The sequence below is a fragment of the Hevea brasiliensis genome, chromosome 8 (assembly GCF_030052815.1).
Source record: "Hevea brasiliensis isolate MT/VB/25A 57/8 chromosome 8, ASM3005281v1, whole genome shotgun sequence".
NCBI classification, from domain to species: domain Eukaryota; kingdom Viridiplantae; phylum Streptophyta; class Magnoliopsida; order Malpighiales; family Euphorbiaceae; genus Hevea; species Hevea brasiliensis.
The window spans coordinates 6,338,001-6,360,508 of record NC_079500.1 but is presented as its reverse complement, the minus strand read 5'-3'; the positions used below and the strand labels follow the sequence as shown (position 1 = coordinate 6,360,508).

The 22,508-nt window shown below is 33.1% G+C and overlaps 1 protein-coding gene across 1 annotated transcript; it reads right to left on the bottom strand.

Moving 5' to 3' along the window:
- Nucleotides 1-18,038: 18,038 nt before the first annotated feature.
- LOC131181994 (uncharacterized) lies at nucleotides 18,039-18,599 on the bottom strand. Its single transcript, XM_058150616.1, has one exon. It carries the CDS (start codon nucleotides 18,597-18,599, stop codon nucleotides 18,039-18,041), a length of 561 nt encoding a protein of 186 aa, XP_058006599.1.
- Between the last annotated feature and the right edge of the window lie 3,909 nt (nucleotides 18,600-22,508).

The following is a 22,508-nucleotide window of genomic DNA, read 5'->3' as shown; positions in this document are numbered from 1 at the left end:
CCCTATTTATACTAGTCCGAGCATTTAATGCTCACGAGGTTCCAGGCAGTGCATCGGTTAACGAGATTCGCCAGCTGTTCTGACACGTCTCTCGAACATTCCAAGGAGATCGGTTAAATGGAGATCGGCATAATAAGTTGAATATTTTGAATGAAGGATTAGTTAAGAGTCATTTTGTTAGGAACCAGATCGGACAAATATATCAGAGATCGGAAAATAATCAATAAGATAATAATTGGAGAAACAAGATTTTTATTTCCAAAAGATCGGATTACATCATTTGGGCGATCTCTAGGGATCGGATTACAATGAAGGTCTAACTACATCATTTGGGCGATCTCTAGAGATCTGATTACATTGAAGGATTACATCATTTGGGCGATCTCTAGAGACCGGTGGAACATCCTATCTAAAGAGTCCCAGGTTTATAACTGATCCCAAGGGTGTCGCCGATCAGAGCTTAATCATTGTCGAACACCCAATGTGGAAGGAAACCTGTTGGAACACTCAATGTGGTGAGAAGCCGAATGAACTTGAGGAAGCAACGCCAAGTGGTCACGAGCATCAGCAATTTGCTCGGCCAAAATCAGTTTGTCGATCATGCCAGTTGAACAACTCGGGATCGGCACGGTCGAGGTCCGCAATCCAGATCGGTCAATTAACCCAGTCCTCTCACCATCATCAGACAAGGTTATGCGATCACCGGGGTCGTAAATTTTCAGTCGAGGAATAAGGAAGTCCATCGGAGAGGGATCAAAAACCACAATCATGGCTTAACGATCACGAGCAAATTAGAATCGAAAAGAAAGAAGGAAGAGAGGAAAATCGATGAAGGAAATGTCTGCTGCCGTGGGTATATATAGGGGAAAACGGACATTTATTCTTTGAGCGTAAAACGGCAACGCTTCGCGAATCGAGGAAATTAATGCTTTAACCAGACTGACGAGAAAGGAAAAGATCGGAATAATAGATCGGAAGATGGGAGACCAGCATGAAAGATCGGAAAAGAGCATGTAAAAGAGATCAGAAAGAGGGAAGATCGGAAGGCAAAAAGAATAAGACAAATCCCAATAACCGTCGTCAGAATCAGAGCCGAGGTAGTTAAAGCATTGCAGACGAGATCTCCACCGCACGCCTAAGAATCGCCCGCAATGCTGACAGTGCTGTGGTATGTCATGACACCCCAGTACATCCCAATCCCCACCGTTGATCTCATCGGTAAGGACAAACCCGAACCCTTGGATCAAGAGAGAAGACGACAATACCAGCGTCTTTCGCTCTTAGCCCTCAGATCGTTCCGGACGAGAAGATTTGGGACCGTCAGATTGAAAGAAGAAAAGGACAAATATTTTGAAGAGTGATCTCAGCCATTCATTTTGATTCTCTTTAATTCCTGAATATCCGATCATGTCCTTCGAAATCTTGACCCTCCATCTCCCTCAAAATAAATCCTGACCCTTCATGAGGAGCACCCGATTTCTATAAATACCTGCATGAAAAACTGTTCAAGGGACGGGCAAAAAAAGAGAGGTAGTTATTATAGCGGAAGAACTCAAACTTGATTCATTTGTTACTCGCTACTTTGAAGTTTTGATTAGAAAGAATTTTGAAACTAGTTATCAAAAGAGTTTTCTTGAAAAGGATTCGAATCTGGAACTCTACATTTTCAGTTTGTTCATTATCTGGTCACACTCTCACTTTCAGCCCTTTATCATCTCTTTCTTCATTCCCATTATCCAAGCTCAACTTCATTTCACTCGGTTTTTATCTTAATTTGATTGCATTTTAGCTAAGTACCCTTCATTTCACAACGAACATCAGCCCTCAAGCTAATCAGTCCGCTGTCTTATTACTATTTGTCACCCCATAGTTATTTCAATAGATTTGGCTCCTTACAGGTAAGAGCTCATATCGCCGTTTTATTAAGTATTTACGTTTACTTTCTGCATTTTCTTTGTTCTTTTTATGTATGTGATTTTCTCTAAGTTTATTTAGTGCCAAAGAACCTTAAAGAATGTTACTCTCGAGTTTATTTCTTTAGCGATCAGTCCATCATTTCATTAACCTTCGTCATTTCTGAATGCAAGTTTTCTATCTCCTAGTAACGTGTAAGTGGTTGGGTAAAAACGTAGGTAGCTGCAACTTAAGGGTCTCTTTTAAGAGAGAGAGCCTGAATAACACGTCAGGAAAATAGCCACAATATTGGGCTGACGTAAATGGCAATTCGGCAAGATGCCATAAAGTGGAATAAAACCAAAGTAAAACGTAAATGGCAATTCGGCAAGATGCCATAAAGTGGAATAAAACCAAAGTAAACAAAACAGAATAGATCGGACATTAATAGGTACTGGTAAAGTGACCTTAGGGGAAGTCAGCAAAATTCAATCCAGCTTCTCTTATTTAGTCACAAAATATCAATTAGTTAAAAGAAGCCTTATCCCCGGCACCTTAGAACGCCAGAATCCTTAGCTTTAGGACCTTATGACATGTAGCTGAAATTAAAATTTGGGAAATCGGAAAGATCCCATTCAGGTTCCTGTTAATTTAAAAGAGATCGGAAGAGAGTTCTTATCCGGTCTCAAATCGAAATTTTAAATAAATACTTAATAGAGATCGAAGGAGAGTTCTTATCCGGTCTCAAATCAAAATTTTAAATAAATACTTAATAGAGATCGGAGGAGAGTTCTTATCCGGTCTCAAATCAAAATTTTAAATAAATACTTAATAGAGATCGAAGGAGAGTTCTTATCCGGTCTCAAATCAAAATTTTAATAAATATTTAATAGAGATCGGAAGAGAGTCCTTATCCGGTCTCAACTCAAAATTTTAATAAGCATTAAATAGAGATCGGAGGAGAGTTCTTATCCGGTCTCAACTCAAAATTTTTAATGATTTAATAGAGATCGGAGGAGAGTTCTTATCCGATCTCAACTCAAAATTTTAATAAATATTAAAGAGTTCGGAGAAGAGTTCTTATACAACTCTTAAATTAAATTTTAATAAAATAGTTCTTTTAGATAAGATTAACCTGCAACAGTAACTCACTAAGGTTGTCTCATTTACTTATGTATCTGGGTGATCCAAATTTAGTGAAAAATCAAATGCTCCTTTAGTCAAAAGGATCAACATGTCCATTCAAGCCCTTCTAACTAATGCAAAGTTAAATCTACTTACCCTTATTAAGGGACGAGGTGGGGTGCCTAACACCTTCCCCACCCGTTTACGGACCCCGAACCTAGAATCTCTGTTTTGAAGTGGTTTTATTTCAATTCATCTTCACAAATGGTTTTCTTTAGTTACCCTCAAAACTAAGGTGGCGACTCCTCACTCTTTCCCACTTCGGTGAGTGATCGTCCAGGCGACTGCAAAATCCCTTGCGACAACCAGTATTCTATTTCCAGCATACTCCTTAGGCAGACCTGAAATCAGTTAACTGTCCTTAGGTACCTAAGCAATTTTGGGTCCTTGTATGTTAGTAATATTAGGTAGGGTTCCTTTAGGCACCCACACTTTCTTTACCTTAAAGGTTCATTTCCTAATAGAATAAGCATTAATCATATGACCTTTATGATTGTAATAAAAGCTTGTAATATTTGGTTGAGAGGAAGAAGAAGCTTTTACAAAATAATGTTTGTATTTTCCATATTTCATAAATTCATCATAACCAATTCCTAATTTTTCATTTGTGGATCTTTGATTCCCAAGAAGTACATTAAGTGTTTCAAGAATTTAATTTTTGCTTCAAGAATTCTATTTTTCTCAAGAAGTTATTCACAAACTTCTTTTGATCTTTGAAGCTCATTATTAACTTCTTTAAACAGCTTCATTTGAGATTTGTAAAATTCATTTTCCTTTAAAACCATACTCAAGGAAATATTTTCTGATCTTAAAGCACAATTTTCATATATCAAAATTTTGCATTTCTTTTTAAAAGATCTATATTTGTCATATGTCTTAACAAATGCAAGTTCTAACTCATCAACATTAGAAGGTTCAAGATTTACCTCATTATCACTATCTTCAATGTGTAAGCTTTCACCTTTTTCTTTAATTGCCATCATATAAGTGTTTGCCACATCTTTGTCACTTGTGTCATTATTTGATGAAGAGTCACTATCACTCCATGTTGCCGCTATTGCCTTTTTACTTTTATCCTTTCTAAACTTATTTTTCTTCTTCAATGTAGGACACTTCGGCTTGATGTGGCCTAGTTTGTTACACTCATAACAAACAATTTCACTTGAGTGATTTAGAGTTTTTGGGGCATATTTCTTTGTGACTTCTTGTATTTACTTCCACCTTTTCTAAATGCCTTTTTGAACCTCTTAACTATCATAGCCATATCTTTATCATCATCACTTGAAGCACTTGAGTCATCACTTGAACTAGCTTTGAAAGCAACACTTTTTTTTTTCTCATCAACCTTTTCGGATATGAATGCTATACCTTTCTTTTTCTTATGATCACTTTCATTTTCATCTTTTTTGTAGATCATCTCATGTGAATGAGAGAACCAATAAGCTCATCATAGGTGTATTTTCTGAAATCCTTGGTGTCTTGAATAACAGTAGTCTTTGCTTCCCATGATTTTGGAAGAGATCTCAAAATTTTCTTTATAAGTTCTTGTTCCTCAAATTTCTTTTCAAGAGCCTTAAGAAGATTGACAAGATCTATGAATCTGGTACTCATTTCAACAATAGTTTCACCAGATTTCATCTCAAATAACTCATAATCATGGATGAGGAGGTTTGCCTTTGATTCTTTCACCACATCGGTTCCTTCATATGTGACTTCTAGTTTATCCCATATTTCTTTTGCAGTTTTACAACCTGAAATATGATTGTACTCATTAATATCAAGAGCACAATGAAGAATGTTAATAGCTTTTGCATTTGTAGAAATTTTTTTCCAATCATTATCATCAAATTCAACTTCAACTTTAGGAATTTGCACAGTTCCTTCACTGGTTTTATAAGGAATATAAGGACCATCTTTAATTATTCTCCAAGCATCAATATCAATAGATTGTATAAAGTTTCTCATTATAGTTTTCCAAAAAGAGTAATTTATGCCATTAAAAAGTGGTAGTCTAGTGATTGAATAACCTTCGACTAAGGGAGCAGGTACACCAGTAGAGTTACTGGATGAACCAGCCATGTGTATGGATCACTCTAAGGTGTTTAATCCTCAAGCAAGAGAGACAAGCTCTGATACCAAATTGATGTCCCAAAATATGTCCAAGAGGGGGGGTGAATTGGACTTAAAACAATTTTTCGGTTCTTGCTCAACACCTTTAAAAAATTACAGCTTAATTCAACCTAATTTTTCTAATGTGAAATATGTGTGTGATACTACTCAAATAATCAATTTATGTAGAGTTGGCTTATAAGCATTCAGTATACTGATCTAACATAATATATTAACAGTCAGTAAAAATTTTAGTAATCTGAATAAAATCACAGCATAGCAAACAGAGTAGTAAACAAAATATATCAATTGACAGCAGATATACAAGTAGGCAAATTATATTAGATATCAGCAGATTCAACAGTAAACAAATTTTCTCAGTTTGCAGCAGAATTAACAGTAAACAGTATTAATTTTCAACTCAGCAAAAATACTTCAATCAGAAAATTAAAGTGCATAAATTTAAAGAGTAAGGGTTGAGAGAATTGAACACTGAATTTTTATAGTGGTTCAGCCTAACAAGCCTACTTTCACTCTCTCAAAGACCTCACTTTGAGTCTTCACTCCACTAGTCTTCTATTTTAAAGGCAAGAGACAAAAGCCCTTTATAAATCTTCACACCAAAGCTTTTACAAGTAGCTTCACACTTCTACCAAGTGTTATCCTAAACACTTTTCACAACCAAGCTTCAATAGGTGCTTGTATGACCTCTTATAAATGCTAAGAAGGTATTTAAAACTCAATCTCACTCAATACAATAGAATCTATAAAGAAGAGATGAGTAGATAAGCCAATGATGAGCAATAAAAACAATTTGAGCACTTTGAATGAAAGCTTTTAATGATCTTAAAAAGTTAGGAATAGTAGAGAGACTTTCATTTAGTGCAAAATGGCTAAGGATATGTGTATTTATAGCTTTGGAACGTTTCTGACTGTTTGAGAACTCATTTGAACGTTACAATTTCAAATTTCAAGAAAATAGCCATTGTTTTATTGTTTTCTGCGATGTTGTGCAGAGTTAAAATAGTTAGCATGTCAGAACCAGTAGCAAACCAGTTAGCATACCAAGAAAACTTTTCTGCATAACTTTGAACACTTTAAAACTTTATACCAAATTATAATAAAATACTTTTAGGCCATTGATAATTCAAAAACAAGTTTTGAAAACTTAGGATAAGAATTTGAGAGATTAAAAATAAGTACCATTGACTTCTATTCCTCAATTCTTTTCACAAGCAATCCTAAAAGTTCAAACTTACTTCTACACTACATGTAATCTTCAATGCAGCTTGGAAGGTAACCTTTTCTCTTTTCTTTGTCTTTGATTCATCTTGTGTTATTCTTAGGATGCCAACATTTCTTTAAAATACAAGTTCGTCATCAACTCCGTGAATCTTTTTCTTTATCCTTAAAAAAGCACAATACTTAAAACAATGTTAGTTTGATTCTAGTTGAGTTTTGTTATCATCAAAATCTATGCTCCTTTGAGCTCATGGGGTCAACACTTTCTTTCGTGCAAAATTTGTGGATTTATTAAAATTTATACTTTAATATGTTCTGCACATATATTAATATAAATATTTATTTTAATAATTATTAAATTAATTGGTTCTCATATAAGATCAAATTTATATTAGATGCATCCAATAAAAATTATAATTTTTTTTAAATACAAAAATAAAATAACAACCGAGATGTGAAAGGTAAATTAATTTTAAAATAATACGAAAATTCTAATCTAAAAAAAAACTCAATTAATAGATTATTTTTAATTTGGTAAGTAACATAATTTTTTTTTTAATTTTTAATTTGTTAAGTAAAATATATATATTTTTTTTGCTATGAGATTGTATTACGGCTTAATTTTCATATAATGTACTAAATTCATCTTCTCAAAATTAAGAAATTCAAAAAAAAACATAAATTAAAATTCTAAAAATAAAATAAATAACAAATCCACTTAGTATCCCTCCTTATTTAAGTTTAGCACAAGTTCCATTATATTTATATTTATAAAAGAAATAATTAAATAATACAAAGATTTCATATAAAATATCTTATATAAAATGATAAATAAATAAATATGATATATTTATAAAATAGACCCTATAAAATTCTTATTACTAAATAACTACCAATTAATAATTGGCCACTTGGCCCACTTCTACTATATGGCATATAGCAGCTAGGAAAATTCTTATATGCAACCGGGTATATATACACCCAATAAATAGAAAATTAGTACATTATTATTTTAAGGAGGCTCTACCATGATTTTGTACAGCGTGTCATGTTTAAATTGGTTAGATGTATATGCTCCGGCATAGGTAAGACTCACTCTAGCAGCAGATACATAACACCAGCCCAAATATCTTTACCAAATAATCTGATTTTCCTCTCAACCTCAATTTTGATCCTTGCTGCAGTAGCTTGATCTTTCAAGGCTGTTTCTACAAGTAAACTGACCTTGTCACCGACTCTAATGTCTCTATGATTTGCAAACCCAAGCCACCCAATTGAAAGAACATGTTCCATGTCTTCATTTCTCTGAATAGAGCAAGGAAAGATCCATTCTTGCCCAGAATCATCATGAACATTCAGGTTCATCTCCAAATGGCCTTCTTCTAATAGTAGCAGACCCAAAGAAGTAGTTGGAATCGATAAGCTTTTCCCTAGATCGGTTGTTGTTAGTAGCTTAGAGAAGAGCACTATTTGCATGCTTGGGCTCAAGAGAGTTAAACAAGAGAGTTGCTTTGAGAAACTATACGTACGTGCACTAGATGCTGATTAATTGATGAGTGGTTTGCTCCTTTAATTAAACAGAATAATTTATAGAGAAACTCTTACGCGTTTAGTTTTGTGTCCTACTCTGCGAAGAAAAGTTTTAAGAGCTTCCAAGAAAATGGCATATCTTTTTTTTTTTTTTTTTTTTCAAAGTAAGTATGCAGAAATTTCATGGTGATCATTTGTATTTTCTGCAATTTCGATTTTCTTTTTTGTCTATAAATTGATATCATGAATGTAGATTTCACATATGCTTGAAATAGATGACACGAACATATATGAAAAATGAAATTCAAAAAATGATTTATAAAAACAAGTCATCTAATTTAATAATAATATTTCAAAAATTGATACGTGAAATATTACTAAAAATTTATTAATTAACATATTTCAAAATTTAAAACTAAATTTTATATATATACACTAATAATTTTAATATTTTTTAGTTTAACGATATTTATATTTTAAAATTAGAGAGATTAAATTATTAATAAAATAAAACCTTAGACACTAAATTGTTAACAAATAAATGTTATCTCGAAGAAAGTAACCAAGAGGAGGGAGAATTGGACATTTTAGGTAATTTTTCAGTCTTTGCTCAAGACTTAGTGAAAAATTATGGTTAAACACTTCTAAATGTGTGTATAACTGTATTTTCAAAGTGCAATCTAAGTGACCTAAGAAGATATGCACAAACAACGGTTGAATCACAAAATGATAACTTAATATCAAGTATTTCTATTCACATATAATTCAAAATATGCAGGTTAGATTGTTCAAACTCAATATTAACTCAATAAACTAAATTATCAACACATTCAATACACAACAGAGTAATAAAGTGTTGAAAATTAAAGAGTTAAGGGAAGAAGATTATCAAACGCAATGTTTATAGTGGTTCAACTTTCTTAGCCTACATCGACTCTCCCCAAAGTTCCGCTTTGAAAGTCACTCTACTATTTGATCTTTTTCAACAGATAAGATTCAAAGCCTTTATAATCTCAGCAAGCTTCCAAGGTGCTTAAAACTTTTACAATGTCTTTGCTTCCTACAAATGGCCACAAGCTTCACTAGGTGCTTGAAAACCTTTCATAAGCGTGCCCTCACACTTATACAACCTTAAATAGGTTTTGGTATAGATGAAATTACTCTCAAATACAGAAATAAATACTAACAAATTGAGAGAGAAGATCTGCCACTCAAGCTCAATAGTATTGAATGAAAGCTTTATAAAATTAGCACAATAAATTTTTAATGAATAAGAGCACTTTTATTAGGTTAAATTGTAGTAAATGAGGCCTTTTATAGGTGCTTTTTATGACCAAAAATATCTGCTACAGAGTTTGTCTAATGACTCTTTAAATTTTAAAAAACTAGCCATTAGTTCATTGAAAGTCGTGCAGTATTGAATGAAAGATCTGCTACTTAGGCTCAACAGTATTGAATGAAAGCTTTGTAAAATTAGCACAATAAATTTTTAATGAATAAAAGCACTTTTATTAGGTTAAATTATAGTAAATGAGGCCTTTTATAGGTGCTTTTCATGACAAAAAACATCTGCTAGATAGTGTGTCTAATGACTCATTAAATTTCAAAAAACTAGTCATTAGTTCATTAAAAGTTATGCAGTAGAGTTATGTCAGGTCAAAGTATAAAAATAGTTAACTAAAATTTTTACAGGTTAACTAGTTTCGTAAGATAGAAAATTTAGCCAAAAGAACTAGTTAGCTAATTTAGCTACTGTCTGACTTGAATTTTGAAAATTTCAGTTTTTGAAGGAAAGTTATAAAAATTATTTTGATTATTCAAAAACTTTAGGAATGATGTAAAAACACTTTCTAAACACTTGAATCTAAAAACAAAATTGATTTTAGGTCTTAATGATATTATCTCTCTAATATTGTACAATTGACCTAAGAATTTATTTTTTATCCTATTTTTTAATGGACTTTGATTCATCTTATGTTATACAATATGATGATCTTCTTTTAGATCAGTCATTTCAATAGAATAGTCATTCTATCAATATTTTCGCACATTATGACTTGTAAGATCACTTCAAATACCATGCACAAAGGGTTAAAATATATTTATTAAGTTTTGTTATCATTAAAATCAAGCGTATTGTTGCTTACGGGGCCTATAATAAAATTTTAAGGGCAATTGTTTTCAAGTTGAAAATAAATTTAAGAGTATTTTAATTATTTTTATTAAAACTAATAGTAATTTAACTGAAATTTTAAAGATAATGACTAACTTATAGGTTTATTAAAATATCAAAAATTAAATTGCTTAGTTTTAAAATTATAAAGACTAAATCATAAATTTAATCAAATCTCAATAATTAAATTGTAGTGTATTTTTTTTTTATCTAAACTTAATAATCTACCACCTTTTTTGAAGATAAATTACTAGCTAATAAAATTATTTTATAAATTACTAGCTAATAAAATTATTTTATATTATAATAATAATAATTTAAATACAATTAATAATAAATTATATATATTTTTTCATTAATCTAAATCTTGTTTCATTCAATAATTTGGTTTATATTTGATGGATAAAGAGACTTTGAGTTTCCCACTTTCCAGATAATTAATTCATGTCTCCTACCCTAATTACATAATTCAATATATTTATTTGGATGCATCTAATATAAATTCGAACTTATATGAGAATGAGTTTAACAACCATTAGATTAGACATCTGCATTGAGATATGTGTAGAACAAATTAAAGCATATATAAAGAGTGCATAAATCTAAATATAAAAAATTAATCTAACGGTTGATAATCTCACTCTCATATGCGCTCAAGCTCTCTATAAACACACCCCATTTATTTTGATTTCGTCAAAAGCTTCCTTCACTTTCTCTAAGCTTGGCTCCTTCTCATCAAATAGCTGCGAAAGCTCATTAGAACCCATCGACTCCTTAAGCTCCTCACTTTCTGCGCTGCAAAAAGTCCTAATTGCCCCAACACCATCTCCACCTCTTCTCTGCAGAGGTTACAATTATCTCTCTTGTTGTTTAAAAACGCTGCTGATTGGATGACTCAGAATCTCGGTTCTTGTTCTCTTCCCATACCTTTGAGTTATCAAAATTAATTTTGTATCGAAGAGAACCAAAATCTGGAAAAAATTTCTGCAAATCACTGAACTAATTGAAAAATTATCTGCACAATAAAATGTCAATCAATGTAAATGATAGCTCATTATATAATGTTTTTTGGCATGTTAGCAAAGCAGTCTGATTGATCTTGAGACATGGCTGAGTATATCTAAAGCAAGAAACGAACAAGAAGCCTTAATTCTGTTCCAAGTATAAAGAAATGAGTAATCTGTAAATTTTAAATTTTATTATTTAAATTCATAAAAATCTATATATATATATATATATATATATATATATATATATATATATTTAAATAAGTTAATTTTATTCTTTTAATTGATGTTGTTATAATTTTTTAAAACAATTTATCAGTTTAGTCATCAAAAGTGCAAAATTTTTATGCGGCGTTTAATTATTATAACCTTAAAATTTCTTTAACTCAATTTTAAATTTTATCGAAAGGCTAAAAAAATTTAAAATTAAAATATTTAAATAAAATTATAAAATTAGAAAAACGTTTAGCATTAAGATATGAAGATATTATACTAATAATTATATTTATCCGATCGTAGTCCAAGAATTAATAGAAGTTTAAGTATCAAATAAAGTGAAAAAGACAAGAAAAGAAAATTCTGATCACTGGCTTTCAATCATGTGTCCAGAGATCACCACCATCATATTTTATTTTGTTCTAAACAAAAGCAACAACAAACAAAAGCAACAACTTCAAAAGTACCAATTTTGCGCAATAATCTAGCAAAAAAGCATTTGATGATTGTGATCTTGGGTTTAGAAACTCTCGATGTGCTTCAATTTTCAACATTATTAGTAATTATGGTACGTAGTGTACCATCTTAAGCTGTGGCCGTGTTGAAAAAACACAGCAGTGATGACTGATGAGACTTTTTTTTATTTGTTCTTTTGGTTAGAAAAAGAAAAATTAAAGGTTGTTTGATTTGTTTCACATTAATGATTCTCTTGTTCATGTTGATTCTTGCTTGACTTATCAGGCTATCTTATATAAAATAAATGATGAGGTTGGTACAATTCTTTATCAAAACTTGGAATTGTTTATTAGTTTATTATAGTTAAAAAGAAAAAAAAGAAAGAAATTGTTGTCCTCTCATGCTGTAATTTGTGGTAGGGTCAATCTGCTTCAACATCCCAATCTAGCTAATACTGTACCATCGCCAATCTATGATGATTCTACGCAAAAGAAATTCTAGAGAACACCCAAGAGCATCTTGAATCTGGTTGGTTGAGGTCGCGCTCTTCAGATTAGTCGAAGGATTTGCTGCTCATCGATTTTCTCTGTCCCTCCCATGCAAGGTAGGTCCCTTCTGAACCTGGAGAGTGGGTTTACTCACCCCAACTATAAGTTGGGTTGTAAATATTTTTTTGGTGTTAGTACAGATCTACAGAGATTAGTGAGGATTTGTTTTTATGATATGCTTTCTATTCTCTTTTCTTTGCTTTGTGAAGTTTAGTGCAACTCTATTTCTATGAGGTTGTGTTCTTGTCTTTTTGAGCTATGGATAAGAGATGATGTTTTTAGGGTCTGGCACCGGGTTGGTTGGCGCTCGTCAATAACCCAAAGGATATAAAAGATTGAGAGGCCAGAGCTTTGTCATCCTTCTCCTTCATGGCCTCCAAATGTCCTTGTTTTCTTGTACCTGGAGGAGTACATTCTACTGGCCATGAGGTTGGGCTTCTCTTGGCTTCAGGCAGCGTGGTGGACAAGAGATGGCATTGACATTGCGCATAGGGCCTAGTTAGGGTTCTCAATTTGGGCTACCGTTGGGTTTGGTTAGTTGGGAGGGGTGTCTTACTTGTAATGGGCTTCTAGCAAGATATATCATGTAATAGCCCATTGAGCTTTTCTCTTTAAAGACTCACCCTTTTTGATAAAAAAACTTGGATCAAATGATCAACCTTGCACATTACTTTCAATATAACAATTTGAATTATTATGTTTGGCAAAATATTTAATTTCAACCTATATTAATATTAGGGTCTTTAATTTAACCCGTTTTTAATTTTTAATCCAAATTAATTTTGTAACTTCAATTTAATTGAAAAATTAAAACTCTTAAGTTAAAATTCTTATTTTTTAATTTATTTAATTTTTAAGTTAAATTTCTTAGTTTTTTTATTTAATCTAAAAATAGAAAAAAATTAAAATTTTTATTTTCTTAATTTTTATGCTAAATTAAGCTTAAATTAAGCACTTACCATTCAACCATTATATTTATCTGATCATAAGAAAAGAAAAGAAAAGTCTGATCACTGGCTGGCAATCATGTGTCAAGAAAGCACCATCATCATACTTCAGGGGTACCAATTTTGGGCAAGAGTCTAGCAAGCGTTCGCTGGTCAAGAAAGATATGCGACAAATTTGGGCAACTCATCGTACGATCGCGATGCTTTATTTTCTAAACGATTGCATGCTTGTGGACCTCTGAAAAGGACCCTAAACATAGAAAAGCAGTCCACTCATGGGCAGATCACTGAATTGATGCGCATGCTTAAGGACCCACCAGCACCAGGCACTGAACTTTCACCCACTGTGTATAATTTCTACAGAATAGAAACTCCTTAATCCTCACATTTAATCAAACAGAATTTTTGGAGATTGGTTTTAACTTCACTTGCAAAACTCGTAGACCAATCAATACTGTTTGATCCTTGTATAAAATAGATATCAATGGTGATTAAAAAGAAACACGCTCATTGGCTTTGTGACCTTTTATAAAATATTTCTTTGCAGTCAACTTCTTATCATAATCCTCGCTAACTTAGTTGTTAGAGAGAAACACACTCATTAGCTTTGTGACCTTTTCAAATCTTGCAGATGATAACAACCGATCCTTGAACCACTTGGAGACCAACCCGGTCCACTCGTACACGTACCTTAAAATGGCCCTATATCTTGTCATACACAATCCATGTGTTGTTCATATGCTTCAGTTTTTCAAGATACTTATGCCATTCGTTGTTGGATGACTAAAGAATATGCAAAAGCATTTGGACCACATGGTATTAAGTGTTATTTTATTCAGTGCATCTCAGCAGTCACCAATCATCATTCATTAATAATAATTAAAAGAAAATTCTTGGTGGGGTACTGTTAGAACTAGTGATTCATATGAAAATAATGTTAGAAAGGGTATTTAAAAATTCAAAAAGAAAAAGTTATCGGCTCAAGAAGTCAACAATAACCTCCAAAATAATAGCTAGATTCAATAAAAGAGAGATAATTTCGACTGACAGATTGAATATTCGAATTTCCTACACACTCAAAATACAAAAGAAAAATATCAAATAATAATAAAATAAAATAAAATAACTTTAATATATATATATATATATATATATATATATATAAAAGTAAGTCATCCACTAAAATATTTCTCTTTTTTTTTAGATAAATATATTAAATTATTATTAACTAATTAAAATAAATAAATATATAAAATATTGGGTTTCCACATACTTCCCCCCTTAAAAGAAATTCGGTCCTCGAATTTAAACAGACAAAATTATAACTTGAAGAGTCAAATAAGTGAGGATATTTGACTCGCATTTCAGATTCTGCCTCCCATGTGGCCTCACTACTTGAGTGATTATGCCACAAGACTTTGACCAAAGCCACTTCCTTAAATCAGAGTTTCCTAATTTGTTGATCTAAAATCTTTACTGGTTACTCCTCATATGACATATCATCTCTAAATTGTATGGTCTGAGATTGCAAAATATGAGATAGACTTGGTACATACTTTCTAAGCATAGAAATATGAAAAACTGGATGTACATGTGCAAAACCAAGTAGAAAGGCTAAACGGTAAGTAACTGTTTCAATTCTCTCCAAAATTTCAAATGGACCAACAAAATGAGGGCTAAGCTTCCCTTTTCTCCCAAACCTCATGATTCAGTTCATAAGAGAAACTCTCAGAAATACATGATCACCAACCATAAACTCTACATCTTTACACTTAGGATTAGCATAACTTCTCTGTCGACTTTGAGTAGTCAAAAGTCTATCACGAATTAGCTGAATCTTCTTTGAAGTTAACTGTATCAACTCTGGTCTAGTAAGCCTTCTTTCTCTAACTTCATCCCAACAAATTGGTGACCTACACCTTCGACCATATAATGCCTCGTATGGAGCCATATCTATACTTGCCTGATAACTGTTACTATAAGCAAACTTCACTAAAGGCAGATGATGATCCCAATAGCCACCAAAATCCATAACACATGCACGAAGCATGTCCTCCAATGTCTGTATGGTTCTTTCTGACTGTCCATTTGTCTGAAGATGAAAAGAAATACTAAAGTCTACTCGTGTTCCCAGAGCTTCTTGAAATTTCTTCCAAAATCGAGAAGTAAACTGAGTACCACGATCAGAGATAATGGAAACTGGAACACCATGAAGACTAACAATATTATCTATATACAAATGTGCAAGTTTAGCAAAGTCATATGTAGTCTTCACAAGAAGGAAATGAGCAGATTTTGTCAGTCTGTCCACTATCACCCAGATTGCATTGTAACCACCTCCTGTACTAGGTAAACCCACAACAAAGTCCATGGCAATGTTCTCTCACTTCCACTCGGGAATAAGTAACGGGTGAAGTAACCCAGATAGTCTCTGATGTTCTGCCTTAACCTGTTGACAAGTCAAACATTTAGTAACAAAGTCTGTAACATCCTTCTTCATGCCACCCCACCAATAATGCTCCATTAAATCACGGTACATCTTAGTTGAACTTGGGTGTATTGTGTAAGCAGAATGGTGTGTCTCCACCATGATTTCTCTTCTTAACTCATCAACACTAGGGACACAAAGTCTAGCTCCATAACGAAGAACTCCATTATCATCTAACGTGAACCCTCGAGCTTGGCCTTGATGGATATTATCTATAATCTTACACAATTGAGAATCCCTCTTTTGAGTAGCCTTAATTCGATCAATCAAGATAGGCCTAACTAAAAAATGTGCCAAGAATGATCCAGATATGATTTCAAACTCTACTCCCTGATCTAGCAACTCTTGTAATTCACCAATCAGAGGCCTTCTCTTGATAGATACATAGGCTAAACTACCAGAAGACTTCTTGCTTAGAGCATCAGCCACCACATTAGCTTTTCCAGGGTGATACTGTATGGTGCAATCATAATCATTTAGCAATTCTACCTATCTCCTTTGCTTAAGATTGAGATCACGTTGGTCAAAGATGTATTTGAGACTTTTGTGGTCAGTGAAGATTTCACAAGTCTCACCATATATACAGATAGTGCCTCCAGATTTTCAAAGTAAAAATTATTGCAGCCATTTTCAAATCATGAGTTAGATAATTCTGCTCGTGCCTTTTCAACTGACGAGAAACATGTGCAATAACCCGTCCATGCTGCATCAAAACACATCCTAAACCAATCCTAGAAGCATCACAATACACTGCATAACCCCTTAATCCAAACGAAAGAGTTAACACTGGTGCTATAGTCAAATGAGTCTTAAGCTCCTAAAAACTTTTCTCACAAGCCTCAGACCACTGAAATTTCACATTCTTCTGTGTCAACTTAGTTAAAGGTGCTGCAATACGAGAGAAGTCTTGAACAAACTATCTATAATACCCTGTTAAACCCAAGAAACTACGAATCTCTGACACAATTTTTAATCTAGGCCAATGAAACACTACCTTAACTTTCTTCTTATCAACACACACCCCATCCTTAGATACTGTATGGCCTAGGAAAGCCCCACTATCTAATCAGAACTCATATTTTGAGAACTTGGCATATAACTTGTGTTCCCATAAGGTTTAAAGAATAATTCTCAAATGTTGCTCATGCTCCTCTTTAGTCTTTGAGTACACTAGAATGTCATCGATGAACACTAGAACAAATTGATCTAAAAAAGGCTTGAAAACTCTATTCATAAGATCCATAAAAGCGACTGGAGCATTGGTAAGACCAAAAGGCATTACAAGAAATTCATAACTAGTCCTAAGGCAGTCTTGAGTATGTTTTCTTTCTTGACCCTCAATTGATGATACCCAGATCGAAGATCAATCTTGGAAAAATACTTTGCACCTTAAAATTGGTCAAATAGGTCATCTATGCATGGAAGATGATACTTATTACGCACAGTCACCTTATTCAATTGCCTATAATCAATGCACATTCTCAATGACCCATTCTTCTTCCACACAAATAACACAGAAGCATCCCATGGAGAAACACTAAGGCTAATAAAACCCTAATCTAGTAGGTCCTGTAACTGCTCCTTTAACTCCTTAAGTTCTACAGGTGCCATAAGATAAGGAGGCATAGATATGGGCTCAGCTCCAGGAACTAAGTCTGTATTAAACTCTACCTCTCGCTCCGGGGGTAAACTTTATAAATCTTCTGGAAACACATCAGGGAACTCCTTAACCACTATAACATTCTCCAAACTTGCACGTTCTGCCTGAACGTCTCTAACATAAGCTAGATACCCCTTACACCTCTTTCGTAATAATCGACTAGCACTCATTGCTCAGATAAGATTACTATAGGCTATACTACGATCTCCCTGAAATTGAAATTCTACCTCCCCAGGAATTTTAAAGAATACAACTTTATTATGGCAATCCAATGAAACGTGATAAATGGCTAACCAATCCATAAATAAAATCACATCAAACTCAAACATATCCAAAGAAACAAGATCTGCAGTTAATTCCCTATCTCTAATGTGAACTATACATCCCCTATACACCATGTTAGTGTCTATTGCATTCCCCATTAGTATTGATACAGATAAAGAATAATTTAACAAAGTAGGTGGTGTACTAAATCTCATAAAAAAATATGGAGAAATAAAGGAATGAGTGGAACCAGGATCAAACAGTACTCTAGCATCAAATGAACAAATAGAAAGTGTACCTGTCACTGCTGCATTAGATGCCTAAGCATCCTGCCCAGTCAAAGCAAAAACTCTAGCTTGACCTCTACCACCAGATGTCTGTCTTTGAGTTTGAGCAGATCCTCTACCACCAGAACCTCTACCACCCTGACCATGACCACCAGAACCATGACTTCTACCACTATACTGTGAAACTGGCTGAACTTGAGAGGGAGTAGAATATGCTGCCTGACCAGCACCCTGAGTTGTCCCACTAGTAGGACAGTCCTGTCTACGGTGTCCCATCTGTCTACAACCAAAGCATGCTCCAGTGACCCAATGACAAGTGCCCTTATTTAGCTTACCACAATGCTGACAAGGAGTGGAAATAGGCCCAATGCTAATCTGACTATACCGAGCATTCCCTGCATGAGTCCTCTGCTCACGTCCCTGACCAACTCCAGATTGATGTGCCCTATTGCCAACTGTAGACTGAGAACCCTGCTTATTACCCTGATAAGAACCCTGATGACTCTGTTCTCTATTAAACTGATTACCCTGACCATCTTTCTTAAACCGCTTGCGCTGCTCACCAGCCCAACGTTCATCATCATACATCTCCATCTATCTAGCCCGATCAACCACCTCCTCATATTTAGGTAGTCGTAAAGGAGTTACATGATCAATTAGCTTGTCTCGTAAGCCCCTTTCAAACTTGTGAGCCTTCTTCTCCTCATTTGGAATCAAGTGTTTACCAAAGCGGGATAATTTGGTAAACTTTATCTTATACTCTGTAACTGTCATGTTGCCTTGCTTTAAGGTTTCAAACTCCAAAGCCTTAGCCTCTTGAACACTAGGAAGGAGAAATCGCTCTAAGAAGAGAGAGTGAAACTCAAGCCAGAGGATAGAACCTTCGGGTCGCCCATTCTTCTTAGAGAGATACCACTCACGAGCAACTCCCTTAAGCCGATTTCCTATCAACATCACCATCCTAGCACTACTACAACCCATAGTGTCATAACACCTCTCCATGTCATCTAGAAAATCTAAGGGATCAACTAATGCATCCTCTCTAATGAACTCCTTTAGTTTTAGCTTGAGAAAGTCCGTAGAGTCAAGAAATCAAGCCTTATCCTAAGCTGGTGCTGAAATAGGGCTAATCACTGGTTGTTGTGGTTGAGTTGTAAGGTACTCAGTTATAGTATTAACAACACGATTCACTCCATGCAATCCCACTGTTAGATCTACCACAGTAACCTGACCAGCTCTAGGTGCTTGAGCTGCAGTAGCTAATTGGAATGGTTGTGCCCTAGTCTTAGCCATAGGCGTCTGTTCAGATGTCTGATTAATAGTTTGAGGTGGTAACTCCCCTGTTGGATCAAGGTTTGCACCATTAAGACCCTTGGCCCTAGTTCTCCTCTTACGTCTAACAGACACAGGCACCTATTCATGTTAATAAACAAGCATTAAATTTGAAAATGTGAGCCAAATTAAGACAGGTGAAAAAGTACGAAGGACGCAGATATCTAAAGCAATGATAAACTAAAAAGATATTAAGGATCCTATGCTCCGCAAGTTTACTAAACCTCAACCGGGCTCCGATATCAACTTTGTCATGACCCAAAATTTTGTGTCACAAGTCGCGCATAATTTAAGTATTCTTAAATTATGCAAGCCTTATCAGAGTATCTTGAATAAATATATTATTACTTACTAACCCCAAAAAAATAGATAAAATCCAAATAAATAAAATACTGAATAAATAACATAAATATCCCACAAGTAAACTGTGGAGTCTCTACATATTTCAAATAAAAAACTTAAACTGTTCAATAAACTAAACTAATTATTAACCCGAGAAAACATGAATTCGGGTATACCATGAGAACAAATCAAAGATTATCCCTCTACAGAAAATGAACTGAATATTTGGATCAGCTGCAGAATTTTACTGATATGAAATAGATAACAAACAGAGAAAATGTGGTTTGACCTAATGCTCAATGAATGATAATTATAGCACACAACGGAATAGGAACAGACAAATGTTTGATTAATTTCACAATAAATTTTCTATTCAATAAAATCATGCTCACGCTCTCAAAATCATTAATAAAATAATTTCATAAAACATATATATAAAAGAAATTCATTCAATAAAATTTTATGGTATAGTATACCAGGGTGATGATACCCCACATCACTAAAGGCTAGATGGTAAGTGCGCTATCAGATATTAGATACCTTCATCCTCCTTCACATATATCAATGCATATGATACTAATGCAAATCATAAATTGCAATGATGCATGACTCAACAATGCAACCTAATACCGTGATAGTCCACACGGTGGAGCCAGATAAGAGATATAAATACTGGGGATAAGTACTAATTCAAAATAAAAAATCAATTTATACAAATCAATCAAAATCAATAAAAATTTTATATAGCAAATAATAACTGATAGTGTAATTCTAACAGTTTATTTTAATAATTTCAGAGAGTCAATAAGATCAAATCAATCTCAAATAAATTCAGTGTAACGCATCGATAAATTTTATAGTCAAATATCAATCAATATAAAGACATTAAAGGTCTGTTTCCATAATTCTAATGGTTCTAATGCAGAGATAATTAACAAAATCAATTATTTAATTAAAATTGGAATAAAATTTAATAATAAAATAAAATTCTAGAAAGTCACATATAAAATAATTATTAAAATATTGATTTAAAATCTCATTTAATAACAAATTTAATGCTAAGAAATTTTAAAATGGACTAAAATGGTGCCATGTATTATAATTACCACTCACCTGAAACCTTCAAAATAATAGCTAGATTTAATAAAAGAGAGATAATTTTAACTGACAGATTAAATATTCGAATCTTCTACACACACAAAATATAAAAAAAATTAAATAATAATAAAATAAAATAACTTTAATATATATATATATAAATAAACGGATTATCTAAAAAATATATTTTTAAATAAATATATTAAATTATTATTAATTAATTAAAATAAATAAATAAATAAATAGATAAAATATTAGAAAAAAAAAATAATACACAACAATTCGGCAACTCATAGCGAGATGTGCAATTTCGGACAAAAAATTTTGCGAGCCACCATGTGGGCGTCTGAAAATCCACCGGCTTCTATCAATCTCTTTCCTACTTTAATACAAAAGATCAATCCACACACAGAACTTTTCAGGTTTTCGTCCACTAGAAAATGAAAGAGTCTACTCTGAGCATAAACGCATCAGGCGAACAGAAACACCTCGCTCCGTAGTGCTCAAAAGCTTATCAGCTTAATTCTCTATACATAGACAATACTGCTTACTGATTATGAATAAGAAGTAAATATTTGATTAATAATGTTTCTTCCTTTGATTAGCTAAGATTGATCAAGTACATTTAGCTCTGAGCCTTAATTACACAAGTAGCTGCCTTAAGCATTCTTGAAATTAAGCAGATTCAAATGCTCTGAGTACCCAGCTTTCCGCTGTTTTTATTGCTGCCTACTCTGTTTCCTTCCCTGTTGTTAATCAATCTTGAGATGATGGTGAATTCTCTGGTGATGGTTATGTTCACATATTAAAATATGATTGACAATGTAAGCAAAAAATTGTATCCATAATAACTACTTTGTTTAGGAAAATTCTTGCCTAATTCGGATAAATGATGATCAAATTTAAGTAAAAAAAATTTTATAAGTTATTATCTTAATTGCCCAATAATCAAGTCCCTTTTTCTTTAGAAATTGTAATATGAAAAGGGAAAATAAAAATTATAGATTAGCCATTCCAATAAATGCTTGCTCTAAAAAATTGCTAATGTTTATATGAAAAAAAAAATTTCCATGCATATAAAAATGTGTTATACTAGGTATGCATGTCTAAGGCACATACAAATAAGAGAAGAGCGTAAAAATTGATAAAAAGAATTCACATAATTTTATAATTCGTATCGTAATACCAAACTTTTCAGACTAGATCATAATAAGAATTTATAAAAAATGCATCTATAATATAAGCCGCGTGAATAATAATATTTGCGATTAACGCTAGATTTAAAAAAGCACAACCAATTTTTTTTGATAATATCTGATATTCTACGTCATGAGACTTCCACTTAACATTGCAATATTAGCCATTGGCCCAAAAGAATTCTTATCTCATTAAACTTTCAATACAAACTGTATCTTTCATTGATAAAGTCATTATCAATTTTCAATGTTCTTGGTCGGCTGTTAAATCTCACTTTTTGAACACAAACCAATTTCAAGCAGTTGATCACTCGTTGAAGTAGCCCCACAGCCACTGGGTTGGCTATCTGTCTGCTATGCCGATTGGCCGCACAAAAACTCTGCTGAAAAACTTGGCAGCCCCACAGGGTAATCAAGATATATACATGCACCTTCACCTTCTATTCTATTCCTTGTCTACTTTTGGAATTATGATTTATAAAAATATATGCTCCTGTTCCATGATTGATCAACGTCTTCTTGTATGGTTCTATTC